Raw genomic sequence first — 24,775 nt, forward strand, 5'->3', positions numbered from 1 at the left:
TAATTATCTTTTTCATACTTCTAACCTACAGGTCGCTAACATTATCACCATGCCTCCTAAGAACGACTAAGAGTGTCCCTTGGAATCGAGGAATGGCCCCGGGATAAAGATCGGGATCTAGAATAGGTAAAGAGGTGACTATGGTAAGGGAAAAACTAAGAGTTAGGAGGTTATTTTCAGAGAGGCAGGATCTCAATAGAATGGGGCAGTTAGTTGGGGTAGTGTCGTTGGTTATACCGTTAGCATCCACCAACCTAGCTTAATAGGGCTTGTATCGGGTCAATCTAGAGACCAATATCCAAAACATACCCCTCACTTTTCAAACCAATCCTGAAAAACCTGCGAACGGCGGGTTTTTGTGTTATCTTGCTGAACCTATTTAGTTGACTTCCAAATTGATGAATTGGGTAACAAGTGGCGCGGGCTGATTTAAACGTTACACTTGCACTGCGTGGGATGCACTTGATGAGACCGTAATTGACCGTTGAAATCTATCTGTACCTGGAAGATTCCTCGTTTCGCGAGAAGCAGGCGGTTATTATAGTGGATACTAATTTAACTTGTGATTGGGGTATTTTGCATGCATTAAAATAAATTACGCACACATTGAATAGACTATGTGGATATATTCAACAGAAGTCGTGTGATATATTTGATAGGCCGGGCGTAAACCCCGCTAACCGCAAGAATTAACCTTATCCACATAGACTGTACCTATTATGGTAATGGATGCGTCTGTTTGTTTCATTTTCTTTCGTCTTGAAAATGGGACTAGGTCATTGGATTACGATGGAATCTAGGATCCCCGCAGTAGAGACTACCATGCCGAGGTCTCTCCCAGAAGATCCCAGAGAACCGGCTATAAATATGGAGGCACCAGCCTTCATATTCTATATCGATTGTTCTCAGTTATCCAAAACCTCAGGAAGCTTCAAATATCCATATTCAACATATACTAGGAACTAAATCGACAGTTTTTACAATGGCTGCCACACAAGGTCTCTGCGACCCCGCATTCAACCGGGTCCGTGATATTTTTGAACAAAGACTTGCCTCGGGAGAAGAAGTCGGTGCCTCAATCTGCGTGAACATCGACGGAAAGAATGTCTTCGATATCTGGGGCGGTCATGCAGACGCTGCGAAGACGCGCTCATGGGAAGAAGACACCCTGGTCGTCGTCTTCTCATGCAGTAAGGTAGTCGCTGCCCTGGCTGCGATGATCCTGATTGATCGTGGCCTGCTTGACGTCGAGGAGAAAGTGTCAACGTACTGGCCGGAGTTCGCAGCTAACGGCAAGGAAGACACAAAAGTGTGGCACATCCTCAGCCACTCCTCTGGTGTGCCCCATTGGGAGTCGCGGATCCCCATGGAGTCCATTTACGATACCAAAACATCCACTGAGATGCTCGCTGCGCAGGCTCCGTGGTACAAGGCCGGCGAGGCATCCGCCTACCAGATGGTTAACCATGGACATTTAGTCGGCGAGCTGGTGCGGCGCGTTAGCGGGAAGTCGTTGAAGCAGTTCATTGCAGATGAGATCGCGGGTCCACTGGGCGCGGACTTTGGTCTCGGTGTGGCCGAGAAGGACTGGCCGCGTACGGCCGATATCATTCCCGGTGCGCCCACAGTTTTTCCGCCGCTCAACCCGGAAAGTGTTGCGGGTAAAGCCCTGCCCAACGTCATTGTCAACGCTGAAGATGCCCAGACGCCCGAGTTCAGGGGTGCTGGGGTCGGTGCCACGAACGGCTTTTCAAATGCACGTGCGCTGGCTCGGATTGGTTCAATTGTGTCCTTGCAAGGGACGGTCGATGGGAAGCAGTATCTTGGGCTTCAGACTATCGATCAGATGCTCCAGGAACGGATTAGCGGTGTCGATCAGATGTTGCTCTTCCACATTAGATTCGGCCTTGGAGTTGGCCTACCGGTGCCGGAATCTGTCACCTTTATCCCCGAAGGAAAAATTTGCTTTTGGGGAGGTTGGGGTGGATCTATGGTGGTCATGGATCTAGATCGCCGCATGACTATTGCTTATACCATGAACAAAATGGGATCAGATATCGTGGGTAATGACAACGCCAAGGCTTACATCGAAGCTATTTATGAAATAATGGCAGACAACAAACCGTCGGTGACCATCTGATGTGACAATATATTCCTTTTGCTTCTTTGAACAAATTGCACGGATGATTTTGCTTGTGGAATGGAAGGAACCCCTTCTAGATACACAAGATCACTTTATAAATGCACAAATATTACATCAGCATTGATAACCCAAAAGATGAATTCCATCCTTGCTCAAGTAATATCCCATCAGGTGGACTTCTTGGCCTTCGAAACCTGCTGCTTGTTACCACCAGTCTCTGTAAACACCAGCTCATCTCTCTCCCAGATCAACTCCACCGCAGCACCTGCGGGACCAGCAAAAACTGTCAACAGAGCAATTTTGACTAGTAGACTAGGCCAAGAGACAGTGTTCAGCAAGTACTTGTGAGCAACGGTGTACAACGAGGTAGCCCAAATCAAAACGCCCGCAGAGCCAATCAGATAGTCCCATTGGAGGAAAACCTGGACACCGTCGCCGACATTATCAACAGTCACCCCAGACCAAGGAAGAGGTAGCGAGAAAACTTTGGCCGGGTGAAGGGAGTTTCGGAAGCGTTCTTCAAACAGAACCGGTACCATGGCAGTCGCCAGGGAGATGACCCATGACACAATGTGTGACAGAGACGCATTAGCAAATGCAAATGCGTAGACCCAGCGCAAGCTGGACATGGATGCCCGGTGGTTGTTTGAGAGGAGAGGAGACAGAGTAAAGAAGGCGACCGTTGTCATAATTGACACGTATGCTGGCCAGGGGTGCCAGATGGCAATGGCGAGCTGCTTTAAGTCCACAGAAATCACAGAGGGAGCGGGTAACGTCATCGCCACGGTCGGCACCATGTATCCGACAACATAGATCAACGGCAGAGTTGCCAGAACAGCTCGCGGGATGCGGATATTATCTGCATGAGGGCGGCGCGCAGTGATCGAGCTGCCTAGCTGAAGACCACATGTCAATGGGATCCCAAAGGCAAACGTGAATACTTGAGCAATAAGGCCAAATATAGTCGGGCTGAATGCATTAGTGAGTTTTATCTCACATCAAGATGCTAGTGAGTGGGTGTAACATACTAAGCGGCTATTGTCCCGGCATTGCCCTTTCTCCAAGATTCCAAGACAATCAGTGTCCATGTTGCGCCGAATGTACCACTAAATCCAACACCATGAAGGAGCAGACCAGGATTGTTGCCATCGAGTGCCGGGTAGAAAAATGTGGTCAAAAGAGCCAGCACATGGTCGACTGCATTGATTCCCGTGTAGACTGTGCGTAAAGGCGCATCAATAGTGGGAAGCTTGCCCGATTCAATGGATTTGCGGGCTAGTGCATCTAGGCCATTGGTGGAGGCAAAATAGAATATGACATAGAACACCAGGGTGCTCAAAGAAAAGAGTACGTATCTCATTATGAGAGTTGTAATAGCTAGCACGGAATTAATCTAAATCTGGGGAAACAGGGTCAGGCGGACTTATAAACATGGGGTCAATGATCTTCGCCAAGTCCAACGGGATGTGTGAGACCGAGGCCTGTGTACTCCGTAGCGAGCCGAAGGTTGTGCAGCCGCTCCCCACACGATCTTTCATCCTTTTATTCACATGTGGATGACGCGCGAATGGGGCACGCGCGAATGGGCAACGCGCGGATGGGGCACGATTCTAGGTAGGTGATGTCCTGTGAGGTTGTCGCCTCAACATCTTGCATCCCCGAATTGGTTTAGCGTTCCCCACTTCATCTTCCCCCCCGGTCGCCCGAGGTCTCAGGCATCAATTACAACTTATCTTGTCTCTATTGATCGACATCCACTTCATTCGCTATGGCTGAATCATTGCCGCTTGAAACTCTTCGCCAGATATTCTCTGACCTGCAAGATAATCTTGCACCATATGCTTCTGTCTGCCGGAAATGGCAGGTTGCCGCTGAGCAACTCACCTTCGCCGATTTACATATCAATTCGGCAGACCTTGAGGACTTCAGTCAGATTGTTCTTTCCTCCCATTCCGTCAGTCGATGTTTCCATGTGAGGCGTCTCTATTTTAAAGTTATTATCCCAGAATATACTGTCGCCGCCCGGGGTCACTATGAAAACCGAAATGATCGCGATGGCAACAGCAAGGTCTTCACGCAGGCCATAACATCTCTCTTTGAAATTATGAGCTCATGGCCTGATGCCGATCGCCACCAGATGTCACTGCAGATTTACGCCAGGTCTCCTAGTGATTGGGAGGCGGAGAAGGACTGGACTATACGACGTATCCGGGCACAACGATGCTATGCTTTCCCAAATCAGGAGCTGCTACACCGGCGGTATCAACGTTCCTATCTGCAGCTGTCGGAGGTAACTCTACCCAACGTCAAATGTATTACTTCATTGAGGGTATTGGGATATGGCAGATACCGCAATATTGCACCAGGATCTGTATCTGAGATGGTAGCACGTCTTCCACGACTGGATACCATCAATGCTGAGCTCCGCGACAGAGAGAGAAAAGATGCTGCAGCGTCTGATGATGTTGGTGGTAAGTTGCACCGACCTTCCGTGTGCAATTATTTCAAATTATCCACAGGTTCTAACAGCGTGAATAGATTTCCCTAGTGCTAGTTGGCCTTCGTCCCTGCGGCATTTACGACTAGAGTGTGAGGCAAGCCAACACTATAGCGCGAAGTTCGCCCCTCTAGCAAACCCAGCCCCGAAATCTATGTGTCTTGCTTTGCACCGATTGACTCAGCAGTTAAAAACTGTTGAATTGTCACAAATCATGATCGACCCTGAATTCTTCTGGCCGATCGATGCCAACGGCACCACTCCATCCTGGCCAAATCTTATCAAAATTGACATAAACTACAGATATGCAGATAACTTGCTCTATGGTCCCCTTCGGACCTTGAAACAAGATACCTCTAGAGTTTCACGGGATGACTCTGTGGAACCACGCGATGACCAAGAACAAATTTCGTCCGGTAGACTGCTGAGCAAACAACTGGATGAATTGTATCTCGCTGCTGGACGCGCTGCACAATACATGCCTCGGCTAAATTCCATGGATCTTGATATTATCATATCCAACTTATCGGCAAGCCAGCATTATTTCAGATACGATGCAACTTTGGGCACAGCAACATGGACGAGGTCTTCGGATTACTGCACCACAAATGAAGTTCAAGAAGCATGGGACGTTGCGGCAAGGGGTCATGGACATGCTCAGATATCTACCGAGTTTCGTTCTACTGGGGATTCTGCCAGTGAGTCAAGTGTGTCCTCGTAAATATGGAAATTAGAAAACAAATACAGAGGAAAGCAAGAGTATTGAATGCAAAAGTTCACTAGCAATCATTCAGCACAAGTAAAGATAGAAGGATATCTAGTGTAAACGGCCAACTTGCACCATGAAACATACACAGACTTCTGATTGAAAGCTATGACAGGTAAGAATTAAGCAGAAAAACAGCCTGTCAACTTCCTCGAAGGCCTAGAATCGAACAACCCAACCACAAAGCGTGTGATTACAGCTAGGCGCCGAGTACTACGGTATACATCGTGGTGCTACGAGTTGCCTACAGGTGGGATCAGATCCGCGCATCCTGGTTGAGCCTAACTTCTACTACGACCAGGAGGACTATTTGCAGGGCTTGGCGAAGAAGCATCAAATCGGCTGGAGCACAATCCGACCGTCGCACATTGCCGGGGCAGTCCCAGATGCTGCCAAGAACTTGTGCTGCCTCTTGGCCATTTATGCCACAGTTCGAAAATATCTCAACCAATCTCTGGAATACCTAAGTGACATCGAGGCGTGGGAGGCAAACATGCCCATCTCAAGCGCCCGGGCGAATGGATACCTCGCGGAGTGGATCATACTGACCGAGCGGGTCGAAAACGAGAGTTTCAACGTGTCCAATGACCGCTTCTTCACACGGGGCAAGTTCTGGGCGGAGCTGGCTGAGCGTTTCCGGATGCCTTGGAAGGGTCCTGATGCGACAACGCCTCCTATGAGACCATGACCATTCCTCACGATACACCCCGTGGTTTATGGTCCGCCCGGTATTCTTCGGTTCCGCTTTATAATTGCGAGCTGGGCGAAGAGGTAGTAGGCTCAGTTTAGAAGGCGTGGGCGGAGATTGCGGAGAAGGGTTGTGCAAGCAGGAGTTTCGGTATATTGATCGCGTCTTTGGCTTCACTGACTTGTCCATCGCTATGAAGTTTCCTATTTCTCTGAGGTAAGTGGAAGACCTACTTTAAATGTCAATACAACATAGGCTAACTAGAAGTCAACTCATAGCACGCCTAAAGCCAAGAAGATGGGGTATGGGTTTGTTGATTTGATCTTGAGTGTCGTGGGGGAATGTGTGGGTCTGCGGATCATTCCGCCGCTGCCTTGATCTTGATTGGTCTGTGTGAAGTATGGAATTCGTGTGTGGCTCTCGAAATGCTCGGCTACCTACATTATGTAGGAATATATAACATCTTCTTAAGATACTTCAACTTTAGCAGGTTTAGGACCTTGGTGAGGAGTTGTCCGGGCAAAAATATTGGAAGCTAGAGGATTAGCTCTTTAGATGACCGAGAAGTGAACAGAGGACTAGTCCTTTGGCACGACACGGTAATTGAGGGATTCTTGGTTATCCACTGTGATATTGACACCTGGTGGATAAATATGTACAACTTGTCGCGGGACTGAAACACCGTCATGGTAGATGGGTGTATTATATATGGCTTGTCGAGTGATTAGATCGACAAAGGGCAGCCGGTGGACTCTTGGGGAAAGGGATCGTCCACACAGGTAGGACTACTCGAGAGAAGCTTTTCATAGGCTGTAGCTCGAATGAAAAATGGTAGGCAGCCAATACGATATTTCTTAGGAACCACCACACGAGATATCAAAAACAGCTGTTACTTTGGGAATGCATTTGAACCAAATATTCAAGATGGCGGTGACAGGTCAGTCAATTTGAGATTATATTTTCTTGCGTCCATTTCCCACCCCACTGCAACTACCCGCAGCAGAGGTAATAAAGTAATTTCTCATCGTACCTACCATTGTGGTGTTTTCGGCCAGCCTTCCTAGTGATTTGAGCAAGGCAATATTGAAGGTCTTCTTCAAGTAAACCCCTTCACCTGCCCGCACTCTAGCAGAACTGAAACACCTTGATTTAGTATTGTACGGTGAAGAGACATGCACTTCTAAGAATAGGGCCTGAAATTGACGAATGTTCCAAATCAATAGCTCCTGTTGTTCTCTGCTATTTAGACATGGCGCCTGGTTAGGTTTGTTTGTAACAAGCAGAGTAAAATCGGAAGTGTTTCAGATATGACAGCTACTGCGTTTCATGTACCTACAGTAGCGTGTGGAACACAATAATATGTGGAAACCACGCTGCTTCAGACACCTCGTCCTGCTATGAAGCGGCACGGCGTTACTACTGCTTCCGTGGGCTTTCCCACAACGCATCTTTTGGCAAACTGCTACGGGATAAAACTTCGTTCGCTTTTGGGGAGCTAGGTTAAACAGTTAGTCAACCACTAGGGTCTCTAAGCTTCAAAAATGCAAGGTTCAATGGCAGAGGCGACATAAAGTAGCTGCTCGCCTGCCTATGCTCATGTATATCGTATGTGATAACGTGTCCACTTCTTGGTAGGAAAACTGTGTCTCGGCCAAAGTTTAAAACTTAGGCGATGATCTCAAACAAGGAACAGGCCAAAATAGGAATGGCAATGGTGACTTCTATAGATGTGTCGGATAGGAGTGAGACCACTCGGTCGAACAAATGGGTCGCGTTGACGCTAATCCACCTTAGGCATTTTTACGGGGAATATCACGTGATGCTGCTAACGTTTCGCATTATACGTGAGGGGTCACCTGATGCCTAACGGCCATTGACCGCCCAACGAGCCAAACAGACAAACAAATTTCCCCACCGTAGCTCTTCATCTCACCTCACAGCTTGGACAATCAAATTTCTTCTTCTCAATTCTCAATCGAATGCTGGCAACTTGCGTTGAATCAACTTGGCTTATGGGACTGGCACATGCCGTCCCGGTACTCCGACAAGATGCTGAGAGATTCTGATATAGATTCCTTGAACGAGCATCTAGTGTCCTTATCACGAGAGCAACAGAAGCAACATGACAATCTGCAGAACTTGCTCAGCCAGTTTAAGAGTCTGCTAGATGACTACAGCTCGCTCAAGAGTGACTACGAGGAAGTTAAAGAAGGCCGAGAGAAATACAAAAGACAGGCCAGAGGCCAGGTAAGAGTCGACAAACTTACAGAAAGCCCGAGAGCGAAAAAAACGACTGACCTTCAACCAGGACCGTAACCCCTTTGTTCTTGTACTTGTAGATGGAGACGGATATTTGGTGAGGCTGTCTTACTTCCTTCGGTATCCACTCAGTTGACTAACGCAGCTGTTCAGTTCAAAGAGCATTTCCTCAAGCATGGAAGCGAGGGTGGCATCAATGCAGCCCGCGAGCTGAGCGACTCTGTTAAAGAGCTTATGCATTCGACAATGGGAACGCAGGCTGAACAGTGTCGGATCATGGTTCGTGTGTATGCAAATGTTCTCGGTTTGTCGAAGGCGTTAGCTCGAGCTGGACTTATGGGCCATGAGGCTCGATCCATGTCGCCATTTACTTCGTCATTTACCCGTGCTCAGGAACTTTTTGATTATGTCGATGCTGCAGAGAAGAAGGAAGGCAGTGATTTCAAGATCAGAGGTAATGAAAAATTTAGCATGAAAAGTCTTGTTACTATACTGATATTTGCTGCGAAATCAAGAAATGTTCCGTCTCTTTGTGGATCTCAACCAGTGCCGCCATATCTATTTTGCCGGCTGCCACGACACTGGATACGGCTCCCTTCTGACGCCCTATAGAGGCAGAAGTGACCGTATCACCCTCATCAAAGCTGCCGGTTTCCATCGTGAATTCGAGGCCTTGGATCTCCCTATCAGAGAGTTGCCTTCCGTATTCATGTCTACCCCTCTACTTAACAGCAAGCCACCCACAGGCCCGGCAGCGTCTGCTACTCTGGCCAAGTTCAATGGTGGAAACGGTACACACCACGTTTCTAACGGCTCAAATGGTACCAATTGTGCGAGTACCACTAAACCAATCTGCAGGCATTTCCAGAAGGTATTGATTGCAAACCTGGCGATGATATCGCGAATTAGTCATTAACTCACATCGACCTAGGGTATCTGCAAATTTGGCAACAGCTGCAATAAACAACATGTTATGCCGAACCAGTCATTGAATCACCAAGCATCGCCTAAACACTCAAGTGCAAGTGATTCACCTAAACAGTTCTGGTCTTCCCCTACAATTGTCGGTCGCTCCGAGGATTTCCTCAGATCCAAGCTTCCTTTGCCAAGCATCAAGACGGAAGAATTTATTCCAGTCAATAAAGATGGGGACCGTATCGACCCATACTATCCTCACCCATCGCCTGAAGCGTTCGATGAATACCACGCTCGAGCCAAGGAACACAAAGTCTGCAATAGCTATCATCTGTCAGGAGAATGCGGTGACATGAGCTGCACTTACGACCACAGCGATGTTTCTAATGTGATCATTGAGGTTTTGCGATACATGCTCCTCCAACACCCCTGCACTCGAGCCGGGGCTTGTCGATCAATCAAATGCTATATGGGCCACCTATGCCAGAAGCCTGGATGCAAGGCCGTGAAGAGCTGGCAGTGTCGATTCAACCAAACTGCTCACACCCTGGATCTTGAAACCGCTCGGTGGGACGTGCCAAGTGACCAGAGCGAAATTGATCAATGGTCTGTCAGCGGCAGTTCTATCGGAGATCGATCCATCGGGTTTGGTTTCTAATCAATCACAATCTCCGCCAAGAAATTTGCAATCCATACCTGCGGACAATCTCTCTTACCTGGGATGTCTTTGTATGTGTGAAAAGTCTGCAACTGCAAGGCCAGTTGCTAGACAAAACAATGGGTCGATGGCTAGCACTAAACAGACAGATTTAAGGAAGACATTTCAATGGGCTAGAAAGCAAGTTCAAGGCATCATTTCAATGTTTACAGATGAAGTTGCAGTACCTTAGTAATTACGACTATTTGCTGGTCTATTTTCATAACCGGTGATTCATCTGGTAGATAGGTTAAAGAGCACCAAGCTCTCATTCTCACTGTCCTTACTATTAATCTACTTAATTTGATGCTCCTCGCATACTTCCTATCTATGACCAACCCAATAGACCGACATGAAGGTCAATCATTTCGAGGTTTGTGATGTGCGTTGCCCGCCCACGAGACAGCGTAGGGGGGGGGGGTCCCACAACATGGATGCCTTGCATGAGAAATCAAAATTTTTGAGGTCCATGCAGGCCTACACCCAAATCAAACGGGGCATTCTCGTGTGTGTTATTTGACTTGATAAGTTCTAGGGAATGTATTGGGGTGTTTAATCACATCCCGTTTTATGGTATAGTTATTTACTAGATAGTCATTAGATACAATATCTAATATGTGTGGGTAGAGTAACAAGCCGTGCCTGTATACAAGCTATGCTGGGTGGCACTGATGATCTATAAATACGTATTTCCACCCAGTCAAGCTTAACACACTCCTACACAACTTAAAATATCTTTTTACCTAGAAAGCCATTCCTTCAATTACTATTTAGCATGGCCAAGGATATGGAACCAAGAGTCCACTCACCCTTTCTTCGGGCCCAAGACTTGTTCTTAGCAGTATGTAGTAGCTTGTGCTGAAAGAAAGCGGCCATCATCGACCCCGTCCTGGATTCTAATCCCGGAAACTTCCTAATCACCTCCGAGTCTACTGATGAACACATCGAATATGTTCTCAAGAACGGATACACAGTAACCATGCTGCTAGAGACGCATGCCCACGGAGACACCTCTCAGCCGCCTACTATATCCAACAAACTGTCTGGTCCCGCAGGTAACCTCACGCACAGATCTGCATCGGCGAGAACTTCAGAGTCGTCGAAAGCCACTTTGCAAATATCAAATCCCGAGACAAGAAATTGAGAATGCCATCGGCCATGTCTTCTAACCCAACGAAGTATTCAACATTGGCGATGTGACCAGCATCGCCCTTCACCTGCTTGCACACACACCGGACCATGGAGGCTACAGATAGGGAACAATATCTTTACGGGAGACAGTATGTTCAATCCAGATGTTGGCAGTGGCCGAGGTGACTTCCCACATGGCGATGCTCCGGAACATTTCCACTCGATGAAACGCCTCCTTGCTCTCCCGCCAGAAACGAGATTATACACGCATCATGATCATCCTCCTTCGAGTGAGTACACATCGTGAGACCCATTGGCGTATGTTAGGGTCGGCGAGCAAGAGAAGAAAAATAAGCACATCAAGAGTGACTCGTCAGAGGACGATTTTGTGAAGTGGAGGTCTCAGCGAGAAAAGATGTCTGAGCCTAAGCTTGTGCACCAGGCTATGTAGGTCAACGTGCGTGGAGGGAGGATGCCAAGCAAGTTACATAATGCAAAGGCATATCTACTTTATCTCATCAATGTCCCAAAGGTTTTAGTGACTGGAAAGCAAAGATAGGCAGTCCTGACAGGATCAAGATTTGATATTTTGGATTTGCTCGTGGCTAAATATGTAAAAGGATGAATGAAACTATAAAACAATGAATTACGGCGTGATATATATTTTGAAACTAAGTTGTCGACTCTGACATTTTATTTGTTTTAAACTCTCCACATGAATAACCATTTCTACTTCTCATCCAGGTATTTCCCTAGTATGATCTCAATCCTCATTGGGCACTTTTACCTTTTACTTTTTACCTTGAATCCTGATGTATGCTTCCTGGACTTCTTCCCGTGTCGCCATGAGTCCAAGCCACTTTTTGATCATAGGATAGTTGTCAAGTGAGAGGCCAGCAAAAGAGTACATACGCACCCAAGGCTCGAAATGGTAATCAACAGCAGTGACGCGACTGGGCAAAATGCTCTCGCCGCGGGTCTTCTTCAACTGTCCCTCGAGGACATCATAGCAGCGGTAGGTCTGCGCCGTGTATCGCTGGAGCGCATCCTCATTCTTCTGGGAGTGAAAGTTTCTGAAGGAATATAGTTAGTATCATCCTGGAATTTCTTCCGAATTCACATCGAACCTGAACCAATTTGCCTGTCCGGTCATGGGACCAAGCGTCGACAACAAGAAATACTCCCACTTTTCGAAATCCACCAAATCTTGCGCCGAGTCGCCCGACGGCCCAATAGAATTACCCATGTCATACACACGACGGACGTAGTTCATGCATGCTCCGGATTCCCACGAGACAACGCCGGTGTTTGGATCTTCGATGGCAGGAACGCGTCCGTTCTCATTGATTTTGAGGTACTCTGCGCCCTTAACACCCTTTTTGGGATCGTCTCCGAATTCCCACTGCTTCGCAGTGTACGGGATGTGGAGCGCTTCGAGCGCCATGGCGATCTTGACTGGGTTCGGGCCCGTCGCGTGGGCATGGAGGATTAGCGGCTTGATATGTGCGGCCATTATCTGATCGGTGGCGCGGTTTGACATTTGGTGTTGCTGGAAGGTGTCGAAGAGAACTTCATCTCCAGTGGGTTGAAATAAGGGAAGTATAGATGGCGACATGATATCACCATGATGTAATTTGCCTGGTGAAGGGATCGAATTTATTTAGCCTGATTTTCGGTTAACGTCAGGGATATAGAGGGGGAAGGTCCCGTATTTGAAGTTGTCTAGTTTATCACTTCTGAAAATATTAGTAGGTTGTAGTTTTGCCGGTGCGCCGGGTAATTGAGGAGATCTTCCTTCAATGGGATCAAAGTTGGCAGCCGGCTTGCTGCTCGGGTATGCGGAGTCAGCTTTGTTGATGCGGGGGAAATAGATGCAAATTTCGAATTACAAAACCAGATAAAATGCTACCTTGCGGGACTTTTGTTTGTGTTATTGTCACGCTTGATTACCTTACGAAGTGCTCGTCGGCAACACCCAGCCCATAGTTTATACAGTGATTTCAGTAATCACCACTGAAAGATGCTGTGCAAGATTTCACAGTTATTTACCCTGTTTTCCGCAGTTGCCAATTTGGTTTTAGCCTTCAGCAATAACCACACGGAACCCAAAAGCAATGGGCTACAGGATCTAGTGAGCCTAAAGCCTACCACCACCCTGGGAGTAGCATTGTACTAACGCACCACGGGTAGGTGACATGGGACCAGCATTCCATTATAGTACGCGGAGAGAGGCTCATGATATTTTCTGGAGAATTCCATCCATTCCGCCTGCCAGTGCCAGGTCTTTGGCTCGACGTGTTCCAAAAGATAAAGAGCATGGGCTTCACCGGCGTCTCATTCTACGTGGACTGGAGCCTCCTTGAAGGAAACCCGGGGCATGTCATCACCGATGGTATATGGAGTTTGGATGAATTCTTCAACGCGGCAAGCCAAACTGGATTATATCTCATCGCTCGGCCGGGTCCGTACATCAATGCAGAAACAACTGCTGGTGGGATACCTGGGTGGGTTCTACGAAAACAAGCGATTGTCCGGTCTGACGACCCCGAATACTTGAATGCGACTGCAAATTATGTGTCCGCATTGGGTCGAATGATTGAAAGAGCGCAGATCACACATGGTGGCCCAGTGATCATGGTTCAGCCAGAGAACGAATACTCCACGTGGCCGGGAGTGACTGATTTCCCCAATGAAATGAATCGGAATTATATGGCACATGTTGAAGAACAGCTACTTAGTGAAGGTATTACGGTTCCTTCAATCGTGAATGATAACTTGGTTATGGGGTACTTCGCACCGGGCTCAGGGCAAGGCCAAGTCGATATTTACGCTATCGATGCATACCCCATGCGCTATGATTGTGAGTTTGGCTCCAAAGTCTCCCAGTGCTATACATGATGCGAGGCTAACGCGCTTTACCACTTAGGTGCGAATCCTACTGTTTGGCCTACATACAGATTTCCATATGATTGGCAAGTCACGCACCAACAGCAGAGTCCAACGACACCCTTTGCTATTGCCGAGTTTCAAGGGGGTTCTGGCGAGGGGTGGTAAGCCAATTCCTTTACTCTAATCAATTGAAAGGACCTAAAATTATTCCAGGGGAGGCGTGGCTCAGGAGATGTGCGGCCAGTTAGTGAACGAAGAGGCCGCCAGAGTTGTGTACAAGAATAACTACAGTTTTGGCGTAAAGATCTTCAACATTTACATGGTAAGTGTATACAACCTTTCGGTTCCATATTTAAATGCTTATTATCGATTGTTATCAGACTTTTGGCGGCACCAACTGGGGTAACCTGGGTTACATGGGCGGGCACACATCATACGACTATGGCTCAGCTATCACGGAAGAAAGGGCCATCTGGCGTGAGAAATATAGTGAGCAGAAACTGGAAGCTAACTTCCTCAAAGTCTCCCCTGCTTATCTGACCGCAACTCCTCATCTTGGAGTAAATGGTACTTACGGCGCACCGTCCTCGATAGCTGTTACTCCTCTTCTTGGGAACGGGACGCGCACAAATTTCTATGTTGTCAGACATGCCGACTTCACTTCAGCCGACAACACCCAGTACACCCTGGCATTGTTGACAAGCATTGGAGACATCGAAATTCCTCAGCTGGGAGGTCACCTCACGCTGAGCGGACGAGATTCCAAATTCCACGTCACAGATTACGATGTCGGCGGCATCAACCTGATCTACTCCTCCGCGGAGATATTCACATGGGCGCGTGGGCCAGGGCCAACACGTGTATTAATTCTCTACGGAGGGGCCGGAGAAACACATGAGTTTGCTCTGCCTAGTCATCTTGGAAAACCAATTGTCCTCGAAGGAGAGGGCATCAAAATACAACAACACGGATCCACTTGGGTTGTGCAGTGGCATGTTACACCAGCCCGACGAATCGTCCAGGTAGTAGATCTCGAGGTATACCTGCTCTGGCGGAACGAGGCATACAACTACTGGGTGATGGAGTTGCCGATATCAAGTCCGATTGGAAACTACTCATCGCCATCGAAAAGCCTAGTAGTTGTCAAAGCCGGATATCTTATCCGCACCGCTGATCTGATAAACAAGCAACTTCGACTGACAGGTGATGTCAATGCCACAACAGAGATCGAGGTCATATCTACTCCACTGACAACCCTGAAAGGCATTACCTTCAATGGAGAAGTCTTACACATTTCGAAAACACCCAATGGGAACCTCTGGGGAACTGTCAGATACAACCCTCCCAAGTTGGACATTCCCGATTTGTCCAACCTGAAATGGAAGTTTATTGATTCTCTCCCTGAGATTCAGGCCTCGTACGACGACTCAGCTTGGACACCCTGCATACGAAGATCGACACACAATCCACGGCACCTGGATACCCCAATTAGTTTGTACTCCATGGACTACGGATATCACACAGGGTCATTGTTATACCGTGGTCATTTCAATGCCAATGGCCAAGAATCCAATGTTTGGTTGAATGTATCTGGCGGCGTAGGATTTGGACATTCCGTGTGGTTGAATAACACATTCCTTGGCTCATGGGTGGGGTCGAGTGCCAATACCTCGGTAGTCCACAACATGTCGCTGCCCGTCCTGTCGCAGGGAAGCCTGTATTTGATCTTGGTTCTGATTGATCACATGGGCCAGGATGAGGAGGCTCCTGGTACTGATGCGATCAAGTTCCCAAGAGGAATTTTGAACTATGGCATTTCCGGTCACGCGCAATCCGACGTTGTATGGAAGTTGACGGGTAACCTTGGAGGAGAGCAGTATCAGGATCTCGCCCGCGGCCCTCTCAATGAGGGAGGTATGTATGCCGAGCGACAAGGATACCATTACCCTAATCCACCCAGCTCGACATGGGACTTGTCAAACCCAGTCGTAGATGGTTTATCGAACGCAGGCGTCGGATTCTTCGCTACATCCTTCCGCCTGGGCATCCCCAGTGGATGGGACGTCCCAATGAGTGTGGTGTTTAACAACACAATCCAGAATAATACCAAGGATAATATTCGAGGCAACAATTATAGGTGTCAGCTATTTATCAACGGATATCAATTTGGAAAATACAGTATGTGTTCCGATGTTTGGTTCGGGGACATGGTTCCACGGCTCCAACCCGGAATCCACCAACTCTAATCTTTTTCAATTTAGTCAACAATCTCGGCCCCCAAACAGCTTTCCCAATTCCAGAGGGTATTCTTAACCACGTGGGTGATAATCATATAGCCTTGACGGTGTGGGCACAGGATAAAGAGGGCGCAACACTGGGAAAGTTGGAATTAGTTCCTACATCGGTCATTAGATCCGGCTATAACAGACCACAGGCTGCTCCACAGCCTCTCTGGACGAAGCGAGCACAGTCATACTAGACAGTGAGAAGAAAGGAGATTGAACAATAAATGTTGGACCGTTAAATAATATATGCATAATGAGAAGTATATATACATGAACTCTGTTGAAACCTGTTAACATTAACAGCCGAAATAATATGAAATGGCCTATATTTCATCACTTGGCGCCCAATGCAGCAACCGCCGCGACCAATGCATCGAGGGCCGAGCTATGTGTTGACGCATCCACCACTGCCTGGATAGGACCAGCCCAGTTGACGCCGAACTGTCCCTTTTCATTCCGATCATTATTCCAGATGCTGGTCGCACAGCTGCTTATCACCTTCTGGTAGATATCGTGAGGGGATGCTTTCTGCAACATCCGCAGGTTGCGAATGAAAATTCCCTTGAACTGTGTACCATCCGGAAGGCATTCCGGCTCACAGAATTCATGGATAACATTGTTCGAGTCTGCCAATGCCGTAATGGCTGCCTTTGCAATCTTGTTGGCTGCGGGTAGGTATGTATCATTGGGTGCCGCTCTATTCAATTCAACCAGTCCGCCAAGGACAACTCCTTGATTATATGACCATCTGCCGAAGATTAGCCGAAGGGAAGGATAATCGGAAAACAAATGCTTACACAGTAGCTCCGTTGTTCTTGCAATTGTCTAAAAGACCATCGTTGACGGTGCCGTTTGCACCAATGAAGTCCTGAGCCGCGAACCAGTCCCACTCCTTCTGAGCCCAGCGGACATAAAATTCTTTTCTATCGGGGACTCGGTTTGCAAGGTGTGCTGCAACAGAGAGAAATACCTCGTTTGTAATTGCATTGACGTATGTGCTGTTCGGACTCCAAGGAAGACCACCACCTCCACAATGGGTGCCCCATGCGTTTGCCTAGAAAGCATTAGCATACATCAAAATACCTATTGACCTTAGTCTATGCATACCAAGCTCTCAAATATTCCCTCAGCCAGTTCTAGGTATGTCGCCTGCTTTGTGACATCGTATGCGGCAATCCATGCAAGGGCCCACCATCCATCATCGTCATAAGCCTGATCGAGCCACTGGCTAGCATTGACAGAAGTTGATGGTTGGTTGTCGCGAGTATACACAGTTTTATGTTCCGGTCCGGGACTAGGATTGGACACTGGGCCCACGTGGAATGTGTTGTTGAAGACATATGTGGCTGTATCAATCACGGAGGGATCAAGAGCAGCTAAATCTGCCACTGTATTCATGCAGCTCGCACCATCCCACCAACCACAGGTGTCCCAAATGCCACTGGTGGAGTTATACCAACCCTGAAGGGTCTTGAGCGCGTCGCGTGCTCTTGTTCTTGCGTCACCAGCAACTGCATTTCCTGCCAGAAGCAGTGAAATAACTGAAGGGGCCAGAAGACCCTGGCGAGAGAACAACATGGTTGGGGGATGTGAAAGGAAAAGCGACCTATTTAAGCGGAGTTACGAAGGGCAGTGCGTGTTCGCTTTAAATAAGACAGATGGGGTATTCAGACCCGGCTCCTAGACACATTACGGCATATCCTAACCAAATATTCGTTGTACATTCTTGCGGCTGTAGTGCCTTGATTGGCGATCAAAATCAATCTGACCCACTGTAGCAGATCGCTAGGCCCCTGATCTGCAATGATCGCCTCGTCGTGAGACTGAAACTCGTCTAAAACCACGAATATGTATGCAGGTGAACGGCAATCTAAGGAACCAGCCTTGCAGAAAGACTGGTCCGATCTCAGCCAATTTGTCAATCTTCCTATTTCTCTTCATCAAGGGGGCTGTCGATTCATCAGGTTGGCGCTGTACTCCGTATAAGTGTTGCCATTAGCGCCCATCCCTTGCAATGCGATCCCCGCTCCTTTTTTCGCTGAACAAGAAAAATGGAGATTTTCATTGTGTCATTGTGAATAACTCATCGCTCTGTCGGGCCCGCTATGAGTTCATTTTTTGATCAGAATCGAAAACCCTATCGTCCCCAGAAGCCCACTTAAGCGCCGTTGGTAGGTTTTTGGATTAAGCCTATTTGTTCATTGGATGTGATTGGTCAATTGAAGTGATCGTTGATCATCAAATCAATTGACCTTTAATGTGTCGCGACCGAGCTTACTTGAACCTGTCTGTAATGTAATGTGCATTTGGGGCTGCATTATTTTCAGCAGATTGGTTCTCTTGAGCTTGGGCGCAATTAGCCTCGAGGGTAGCTCTATGAGACACTCATTGTCTGACCTGCATGGCATTTTAAATCGGACTATTGACGTCAGCCGCAGCTCCATTCCAAGGTTGTCATCCCCGTGGGAGACAGGTGTCTTGGCATATTCTCCGTGCAGCCAACTGTCGGCGAAAGGGAGAATTGAATATTCTCGTAATCGGTTCGACTTTTTTTAAAGGCAGCGGATTGTAGGGGAAAATTAAAAGGGGGAGAAGTCTCTTTTTCTCAATAATATTATCTCGAAGTCGGGGTTCGCTCTGTTCGCTAAAGCTGAGACAGACACGTACCACAAGTCAACAACGAGGCATATTCTAATATGTAATGTTCACTCGGTCATAGTCATATCACCCGGCATTTTCCAACTGCATCCGCAATGCATAACGAGAACATAGAGAGACACACGTTGCAGAACATAGGAGGTAGCCAAGTAAACCAAGGGGTTCGGCATCCCTTCTTTCACTACTTTCAGAGACTTAACAGAAAGATACCTCACCAATTAATACGTCCTTTATTCAACGTAAATAAAATGCACATGAACGGTCAGGGAGTGAAAACAAAAAATTCGTCTACCATGCCTTGCGCGAGATTCCGAAGATCGACGATTATATGTTCATTCGCACCGGAACCTAGGGCTAGCAAAAGATCGCCCGAAATAATCAAAGAAACGTCACAACGCGGAAACGAGCGTCATTTTGTGGGTAAAATTTGGGTTCATCCAGATGGAAACACTCCGGTAGGAATCTGCTGTTTGGTGACGACGATGCGACAGATTTTGCGGAGGCCCACAAGATCAATTCACTTCAGAGGCCGACTAACTGCGCTATAAATGCGAAGTATTTTATACCAAGTAAGCAGTAACTAAATGATTTCTGTTCTTAACTTCTGCCTAGTATGGTAGCCGTAGTTGGAGGCTAAACTTGAAAATTGAAGAGCAGAGCTCTCCTAGCTTGATGGCCGGCAAAGGATCATGGATTGTCTCAGACCTCTAATTCAGTCAAGGTCTCTGATAGTTAGATATATACGATAAGAACTAGGAAGACCGAGGAAAGAAAGTTGATTTTGTGAAGAAGAGAGACTACTTGGAGCTGACCAACTAACTGCCCGACATCCATACACCTGTACCAACAAAATCCTTCTTCCTTTCCCTTCCTTCGCATCCCCTCCTCTCCATATTTCCATCCTTACTATGGTAAATATCGTAGGTTCCTTCCCTATTAACATCATTCATCTAGCAGCGGTTCCCCTTAGCATAACTACAAGACGGCAAATATATTAACCGGGAGGAAGGGAATTCTTGATGACTTGGCAATTTTACATAGATTGAGTAGCAAATCATGGCGAAGGATAGATAAAGGATTAGCCATTGACAATTTCTAAAGAAAAATGAGAGATATATATCTTTATACATCCTCTATTGAGAACATAGTTGGTGAGGCCAGTATACCCCTCACTAGCGGTAGTGAGAGCACATTTTTATAACCTTTCCTTTGGACGATAACCAGACCGTGCTCTCACCAATAATAGCGATACTTTCGCCCATTACTTTCTACATGTGTAACCTCTGATTCCAGCTCTGGATTGTCCACCAACTTCTTTGCGAAAGTCCGGTTGGCCCACTGAAAGCTGAATGTCTGTGTGATTATTCCGGCGAGCCATACTGCGCCCAGGGATATACAGACAATCCATCCGGTATGATAGAGAGGGGCATCGCTCTGCATTAAGTATCAGTTGCATGTTCTCCACTGAACAAAGGTTTAACACCAATGGGAGCTTTACGTACCGCTCTGAATACTTGGTTGCCGTATGTACCCCCTAGGTTAGAACATCCAACTGCGGTACCGTTTGTCAGTAATCATCCTCTCTCAAAATCACCAAGGACAATGATTCCTTACTGTATACCGCATACGCGACGGCGCGTTTCTGGGGCGTCTTAAAGTTTAAGGACAACCAGGTTACATTGATCGGCTGCCAGTTGCTACCGGGTACTGGTTAGTTAACCGTTAAATTTCAGCATCAAACATCACTTACGGGGCAGATTGGGTGACTAGATAGGCCGCATAAAAGGACCACGAAGCCTTGGACGTGACTGGGAGAGACTGCGATAAGAACGTCAGAAGTCAAATACTACACAGCAGAGCAAAGGGTATCAGCCTTACATAAAGTGCAATTAGGCCCGCCAGGGTCCACACAGCCGAAAGGGTGATTGCATACCCAAACCGACTATACCTGTCTACAAATGTAGATAGCACAATGCCAAAGATTGCACCCAGCAGATTTCCAGGGGCATTAAGCAAGTTAGCTCGGATTGCACTGAAGTTGAGCGACTTGATGATGGTTGCACCCCAGGTGCTCAGCCCATTCGTAGATTGTAGGCCGGTCAGGCACACAATGAGGTACGGCCAGGTAGCCCAGTGGAAAAAGACATCGGTTCTTTAGACAGCCACATATTAGTCGAAGCTTCGGTAGCTATTAAGCAAGAGGGGCACACACATATCTTTCCAGCTAATTTTCAGAGTCGACCCGGCTCCCTGCTTGTATTCCTTTCTGACTTTTCGTGCAACGAGGATGTCAGCTTCATGCTCGTTGAGCCAGCCCCGTACACGGATAAGACCACCAAAGAGGTGACCTGTATGGTACGGAGACTTGGGCACAAGAGCAAAAGCCAGAACTCCTACGGCTGACTCGGGCCTGATATTAGCTAGGCAGGCAACACGGGATGTTGGTATGTGCATACTTATCGTAGAGACGCCACATATGACAAATATCCTACACAAATTACCCTCATGTCAACAGAAGTCACCTCGAGACGAAGCACAAAAATAAAAGCTAACCATTGCCATCCACTTAATCCTCCCTGCAAATGTAACGTCAAAGCCCCCGCCGAAATCAGCGAGCCAAAAGCCCCAGCCAACGCAGGCCCCAGGAAGAATATTGCAGTACGCTGTGTGAGTTCATTGGGTGCATACCATGTCGATAATATGTATAGGCCACCGGGGATGAACCCGCTCTCTGCAAGCCCTAGGAACAACCGTGCAACGTACCAACTACGGGCATTAGTCACAAACATTTGCAATACCTCGATCAAGCCCCAGACGACAACCTGGGCCGGAATCCAGTAGTGCGGACCCACTCGGTGGAGGATGATCTGCTTGGTGAGTTAGACGCGGATTCGCTATCCCCCAAAAAAAAGGGAGAAGTGGGGAATACGTTTGAAGGGATCTCAAGCAAGACAATGCCCAGCCAGAGTAGAGAGACACCTGTGTTGGCCTGATCCCGGGTCATAGACGTGTCGGGCAGGAAGGTGGAGGTCAGCACACTCGACACATTGGTACGATCAATGGCCATCCAGGTAAACAGTAGCTGAGGGTGATTTTTAGCGGGGAAGGATAATACGAGAGAGGTCAGGACGGCGGGGAGACCGACCGAGAATATGGGGAGGAAAAGAAAGTCGAGTTTGCGAACGATGACAGATTCTTCATCCAGTGTCCAAGTGACAAGGACTTGGTGGCCATCTTTGAGGATAGGGTGAGAGAGCGTGCCTTGTTGGGCTTCTGGGTCTGGATTGTCGCTCTCCGAGGGAGGGGGAGTGCCATTATAAACCTGATGCACATGTAGATTAACCGGTGTGTCTTTCTCATCAAAGGATTCCTTTGCAGGAAAATGCAGTTTTCCTTCTGCCATGTTGTAGTGTGGCTGATCCAGCCAGTTCTGCTGGTAAGCTGAGCGCCAATACTGGAGTAGGAACGATGCGTAGGGCTAAGATATCATTAAATTTGGGCTCTCACTACATTATATGAATTGATTGTCAATCTTCCTCCGAGTTGATATCGTCCGGTCCAAAGTCTATCGTTGAATCCATACATACGGTAGTTGCGGTGCATTTTATACGCTTAAGGGTTGGCGTATGATGTCGTCTTGGATAGAATTATGTCGTGACTTGCCCTAGGTGGAAGCACCCCATACCGGAATTTGAGAATCTCTCTTTATACGATTAGGCCTTGCCGTATGGGACTAAAACTTCGAAGAGTAGGTGAGCGTTTCTGGTGATTGCCTATTTCGGTAACCGAACTACCTAAATAGGATTAGTGTGCGACTATCGGACTAGAATCACATATTCCGTATCGGAAAAATGTCATGACTTGTCTACGACGCCTATGGAAAATGTCAAGTCTTGTGTATGATTATGATGCTACATATCTTTCTACATTAGGCGTAATTGGTACGTATAGCTGACCAGATCCTGATCAATATTCATTTGCACTCAGAATGTATTGGTTGGTCTATTTACCGGCGATGACGTCCCTGCTCGAATGTCTTTGCTGACGCCATATAGAGTTAATACACGGCATTCTAGGGTTATAAAACTGGTGTTCCAACCCCGGTTGTGCGGCACATCACAAAGAACAGTGACATACGTAGAGGAATTTCCTATACCCATTGACGCCATACACAACCAAGTACGCGCCATCCCACAATTCTGGAACTCACGTTTGCATCATGGGTAAGCGGCATATAGAAAAGAGGTATAATATATCGGCTTGTTCCGCACCTTATCTAAGTTCCACACTTCGCTTCTGCTCCTGGGGTCGTTGACCCGCATGGAATGTACAACATACGTTGAGGTAATTAGCAATCTAAATACATGACAGATAATTTCACGCCATGCTGTGATTATATAATTAGCCTCTGAGGGTCGGTTACATGGCACTTGGTATGATACACAGTAAAGATATGAAGCAGGGTTGTTGTGGACTTAATTTTTTTCCCCTTAGAGCCTTTAACAACGCACGACAGCGTACCCAGTCCCCTTCCAGCATTACGCGTTTCATTTCCAATGTCGTCTACCACCGAGCCTGCCCACTCTCTCCCCACCTATTTCATTGGTCATGCCGGTGTGGGACTTCTCTTTGATGATAGACCTCGAAACGAAATTGTGCAAGCGAACTTGAGGAATATTGGGGAAGAGATCCTTTCTTTGTCACCGCGTCCCAAAGCGGTTGTTGTCTTTAGCGGTCACTTTGAAGCGGACGAGATCCATGGGCCAGGGGTAATTGAAGGCGAGCTTACGTGATAGCATGGATGTTAACCCGTGGTCAAATAGAAGGTCAAACTGATACATATATATAGTAAATGTCAAACGTGTGACACACATTCAAGTGAGCAAACATATCTGCTATGTTCTAATCAATACCCATGGTGTGAGGTGAAAAAAATACTGATCATACATCAAGCACGACTTTGTCAACGACTTCCATGACTCTAAGCCGTTCGTCTATGAATACAACTGGCCGCATCAAGACGCGCCGGAGCTAGCGGCACAACTGTGGGAACATCTACGCAAGGCAGGAGTTAAGGCCAAACGAGTGGAGCGGGGAGTGGATCATGGTGTCTGGGTGCCGTTCAAGGTTATGTTTCCCAATGAGAAACCGCTGGACATACCCGTAATCCAAATCTCTACATTCCATGGGACCAATCTCGAGAGCCAGATCCGTCTGGGTCAGGCCTTGCAGTCGCTACGGTAAGTCTGACTCTGAATCATTTATGGATAACGCATATAAAGTAACCGATGACCAACACACATCTAGACATGAAGGTTATCTCATTATAGGTTCAGGCATGGCTGTTCACTCGTTCGCATCGATCGAGGAGATTGTAGATGCCCCAACAGAGGAGAGGGAAGCCACCCGGGCTAAGGTCCTTACCGAGTCGCGAGCGTTTGATACCCATCTGAGAGCAGCAGTGACAAAAAGGGATGCAAAGGAGAGAAATCAAGCCCTGCTAAACTTAGAGACCCTGTACGAGTTCAAGCGCTCCCATCCGACTGTTGAGGTACGTTCCATTAAATCTTCTAGAACTCACCCAAGAGGTCCCCTAACACTTGCTCGACTTGTGTATTAGCATTTTACACCACTTCTGGTGGCTGCAGCCGCGGCTGGAGATGCAGATGTAGAAGCCCTAGGCGTGGACTTAGTCGACCCAGGCTTCTCTTATCTCAATCTACGTTTTGTTTAGGAAGAGGCAAGGGTCGGGAATCGCCCATCCAACTTTATGGCTGAATATAGGGTGGGGTCTTACTAGTGAATCGTAAGGTCTGTCAACAGTCATAAGAGCCGCATTGACATCGA

At 47.5% G+C, this 24,775-nt stretch overlaps 11 protein-coding genes across 11 annotated transcripts; 6 read left to right on the plus strand and 5 right to left on the minus strand.

Moving 5' to 3' along the window:
- Nucleotides 1-982: 982 nt before the first annotated feature.
- N7537_003724 (serine hydrolase domain-containing protein) lies at nt 983-2,140 on the plus strand (the record flags this gene model as incomplete). The annotated part of the gene is made up of 1 exon (XM_056894782.1): nt 983-2,140. One exon carries the CDS (start codon nt 983-985, stop codon nt 2,138-2,140), a length of 1,158 nt encoding a protein of 385 aa, XP_056754530.1.
- A 170-nt stretch (nt 2,141-2,310) lies between these two features.
- N7537_003725 (uncharacterized protein) lies at nt 2,311-3,503 on the minus strand (the record flags this gene model as incomplete). Its single annotated transcript, XM_056894783.1, has 2 exons — nt 2,311-3,112; nt 3,172-3,503. The coding sequence occupies 2 exons, from the start codon at nt 3,501-3,503 to the stop codon at nt 2,311-2,313; spliced, it is 1,134 nt and encodes a 377-aa protein (XP_056754531.1).
- A 408-nt stretch (nt 3,504-3,911) lies between these two features.
- On the plus strand, nt 3,912-6,094 carry N7537_003726 (uncharacterized protein; the record flags this gene model as incomplete). The annotated part of the gene is made up of 4 exons (XM_056894784.1): nt 3,912-4,614; nt 4,682-5,338; nt 5,537-5,595; nt 5,657-6,094. The coding sequence occupies 4 exons, from the start codon at nt 3,912-3,914 to the stop codon at nt 6,092-6,094; spliced, it is 1,857 nt and encodes a 618-aa protein (XP_056754532.1).
- A 2,049-nt stretch (nt 6,095-8,143) lies between these two features.
- N7537_003727 (zinc finger CCCH domain-containing protein) lies at nt 8,144-9,926 on the plus strand (the record flags this gene model as incomplete). Its single annotated transcript, XM_056894785.1, has 5 exons — nt 8,144-8,341; nt 8,403-8,450; nt 8,507-8,807; nt 8,869-9,224; nt 9,285-9,926. The coding sequence occupies 5 exons, from the start codon at nt 8,144-8,146 to the stop codon at nt 9,924-9,926; spliced, it is 1,545 nt and encodes a 514-aa protein (XP_056754533.1).
- Nucleotides 9,927-11,026: 1,100 nt separating this feature from the next.
- On the minus strand, nt 11,027-11,206 carry N7537_003728 (uncharacterized protein; the record flags this gene model as incomplete). The annotated part of the gene is made up of 1 exon (XM_056894786.1): nt 11,027-11,206. One exon carries the CDS (start codon nt 11,204-11,206, stop codon nt 11,027-11,029), a length of 180 nt encoding a protein of 59 aa, XP_056754534.1.
- A 41-nt stretch (nt 11,207-11,247) lies between these two features.
- On the plus strand, nt 11,248-11,547 carry N7537_003729 (uncharacterized protein; the record flags this gene model as incomplete). Its single annotated transcript, XM_056894787.1, has 2 exons — nt 11,248-11,399; nt 11,424-11,547. The coding sequence occupies 2 exons, from the start codon at nt 11,248-11,250 to the stop codon at nt 11,545-11,547; spliced, it is 276 nt and encodes a 91-aa protein (XP_056754535.1).
- A 339-nt stretch (nt 11,548-11,886) lies between these two features.
- On the minus strand, nt 11,887-12,636 carry N7537_003730 (glutathione S-transferase family protein; the record flags this gene model as incomplete). Its single annotated transcript, XM_056894788.1, has 2 exons — nt 11,887-12,169; nt 12,224-12,636. 2 exons carry the CDS (start codon nt 12,634-12,636, stop codon nt 11,887-11,889), a joined length of 696 nt encoding a protein of 231 aa, XP_056754536.1.
- Nucleotides 12,637-13,314: 678 nt separating this feature from the next.
- On the plus strand, nt 13,315-16,464 carry N7537_003731 (glycoside hydrolase family 35 protein; the record flags this gene model as incomplete). Its single annotated transcript, XM_056894789.1, has 5 exons — nt 13,315-13,956; nt 14,023-14,146; nt 14,199-14,307; nt 14,366-16,163; nt 16,247-16,464. The coding sequence occupies exons 1-5, from the start codon at nt 13,332-13,334 to the stop codon at nt 16,462-16,464; spliced, it is 2,874 nt and encodes a 957-aa protein (XP_056754537.1). The 5' UTR covers nt 13,315-13,331.
- A 139-nt stretch (nt 16,465-16,603) lies between these two features.
- On the minus strand, nt 16,604-17,848 carry N7537_003732 (putative glycosyl hydrolase; the record flags this gene model as incomplete). The annotated part of the gene is made up of 3 exons (XM_056894790.1): nt 16,604-17,018; nt 17,068-17,324; nt 17,378-17,848. 3 exons carry the CDS (start codon nt 17,846-17,848, stop codon nt 16,604-16,606), a joined length of 1,143 nt encoding a protein of 380 aa, XP_056754538.1.
- Nucleotides 17,849-20,161: 2,313 nt separating this feature from the next.
- On the minus strand, nt 20,162-22,331 carry N7537_003733 (Major facilitator superfamily domain general substrate transporter; the record flags this gene model as incomplete). Its single annotated transcript, XM_056894791.1, has 8 exons — nt 20,162-20,362; nt 20,431-20,480; nt 20,543-20,625; nt 20,679-20,746; nt 20,807-21,080; nt 21,141-21,416; nt 21,482-21,795; nt 21,858-22,331. 8 exons carry the CDS (start codon nt 22,329-22,331, stop codon nt 20,162-20,164), a joined length of 1,740 nt encoding a protein of 579 aa, XP_056754539.1.
- A 1,153-nt stretch (nt 22,332-23,484) lies between these two features.
- Nucleotides 23,485-24,662, plus strand: N7537_003734 (DODA-type extradiol aromatic ring-opening family dioxygenase; the record flags this gene model as incomplete). Its single annotated transcript, XM_056894792.1, has 4 exons — nt 23,485-23,697; nt 23,882-24,168; nt 24,236-24,479; nt 24,549-24,662. The coding sequence occupies 4 exons, from the start codon at nt 23,485-23,487 to the stop codon at nt 24,660-24,662; spliced, it is 858 nt and encodes a 285-aa protein (XP_056754540.1).
- Between the last annotated feature and the right edge of the window lie 113 nt (nt 24,663-24,775).

Source organism: Penicillium hordei, assembly GCF_028827395.1.
Source record: "Penicillium hordei strain IBT 12815 chromosome Unknown utg000002l_segment0_segment0, whole genome shotgun sequence".
Lineage (NCBI taxonomy): Eukaryota > Fungi > Ascomycota > Eurotiomycetes > Eurotiales > Aspergillaceae > Penicillium > Penicillium hordei.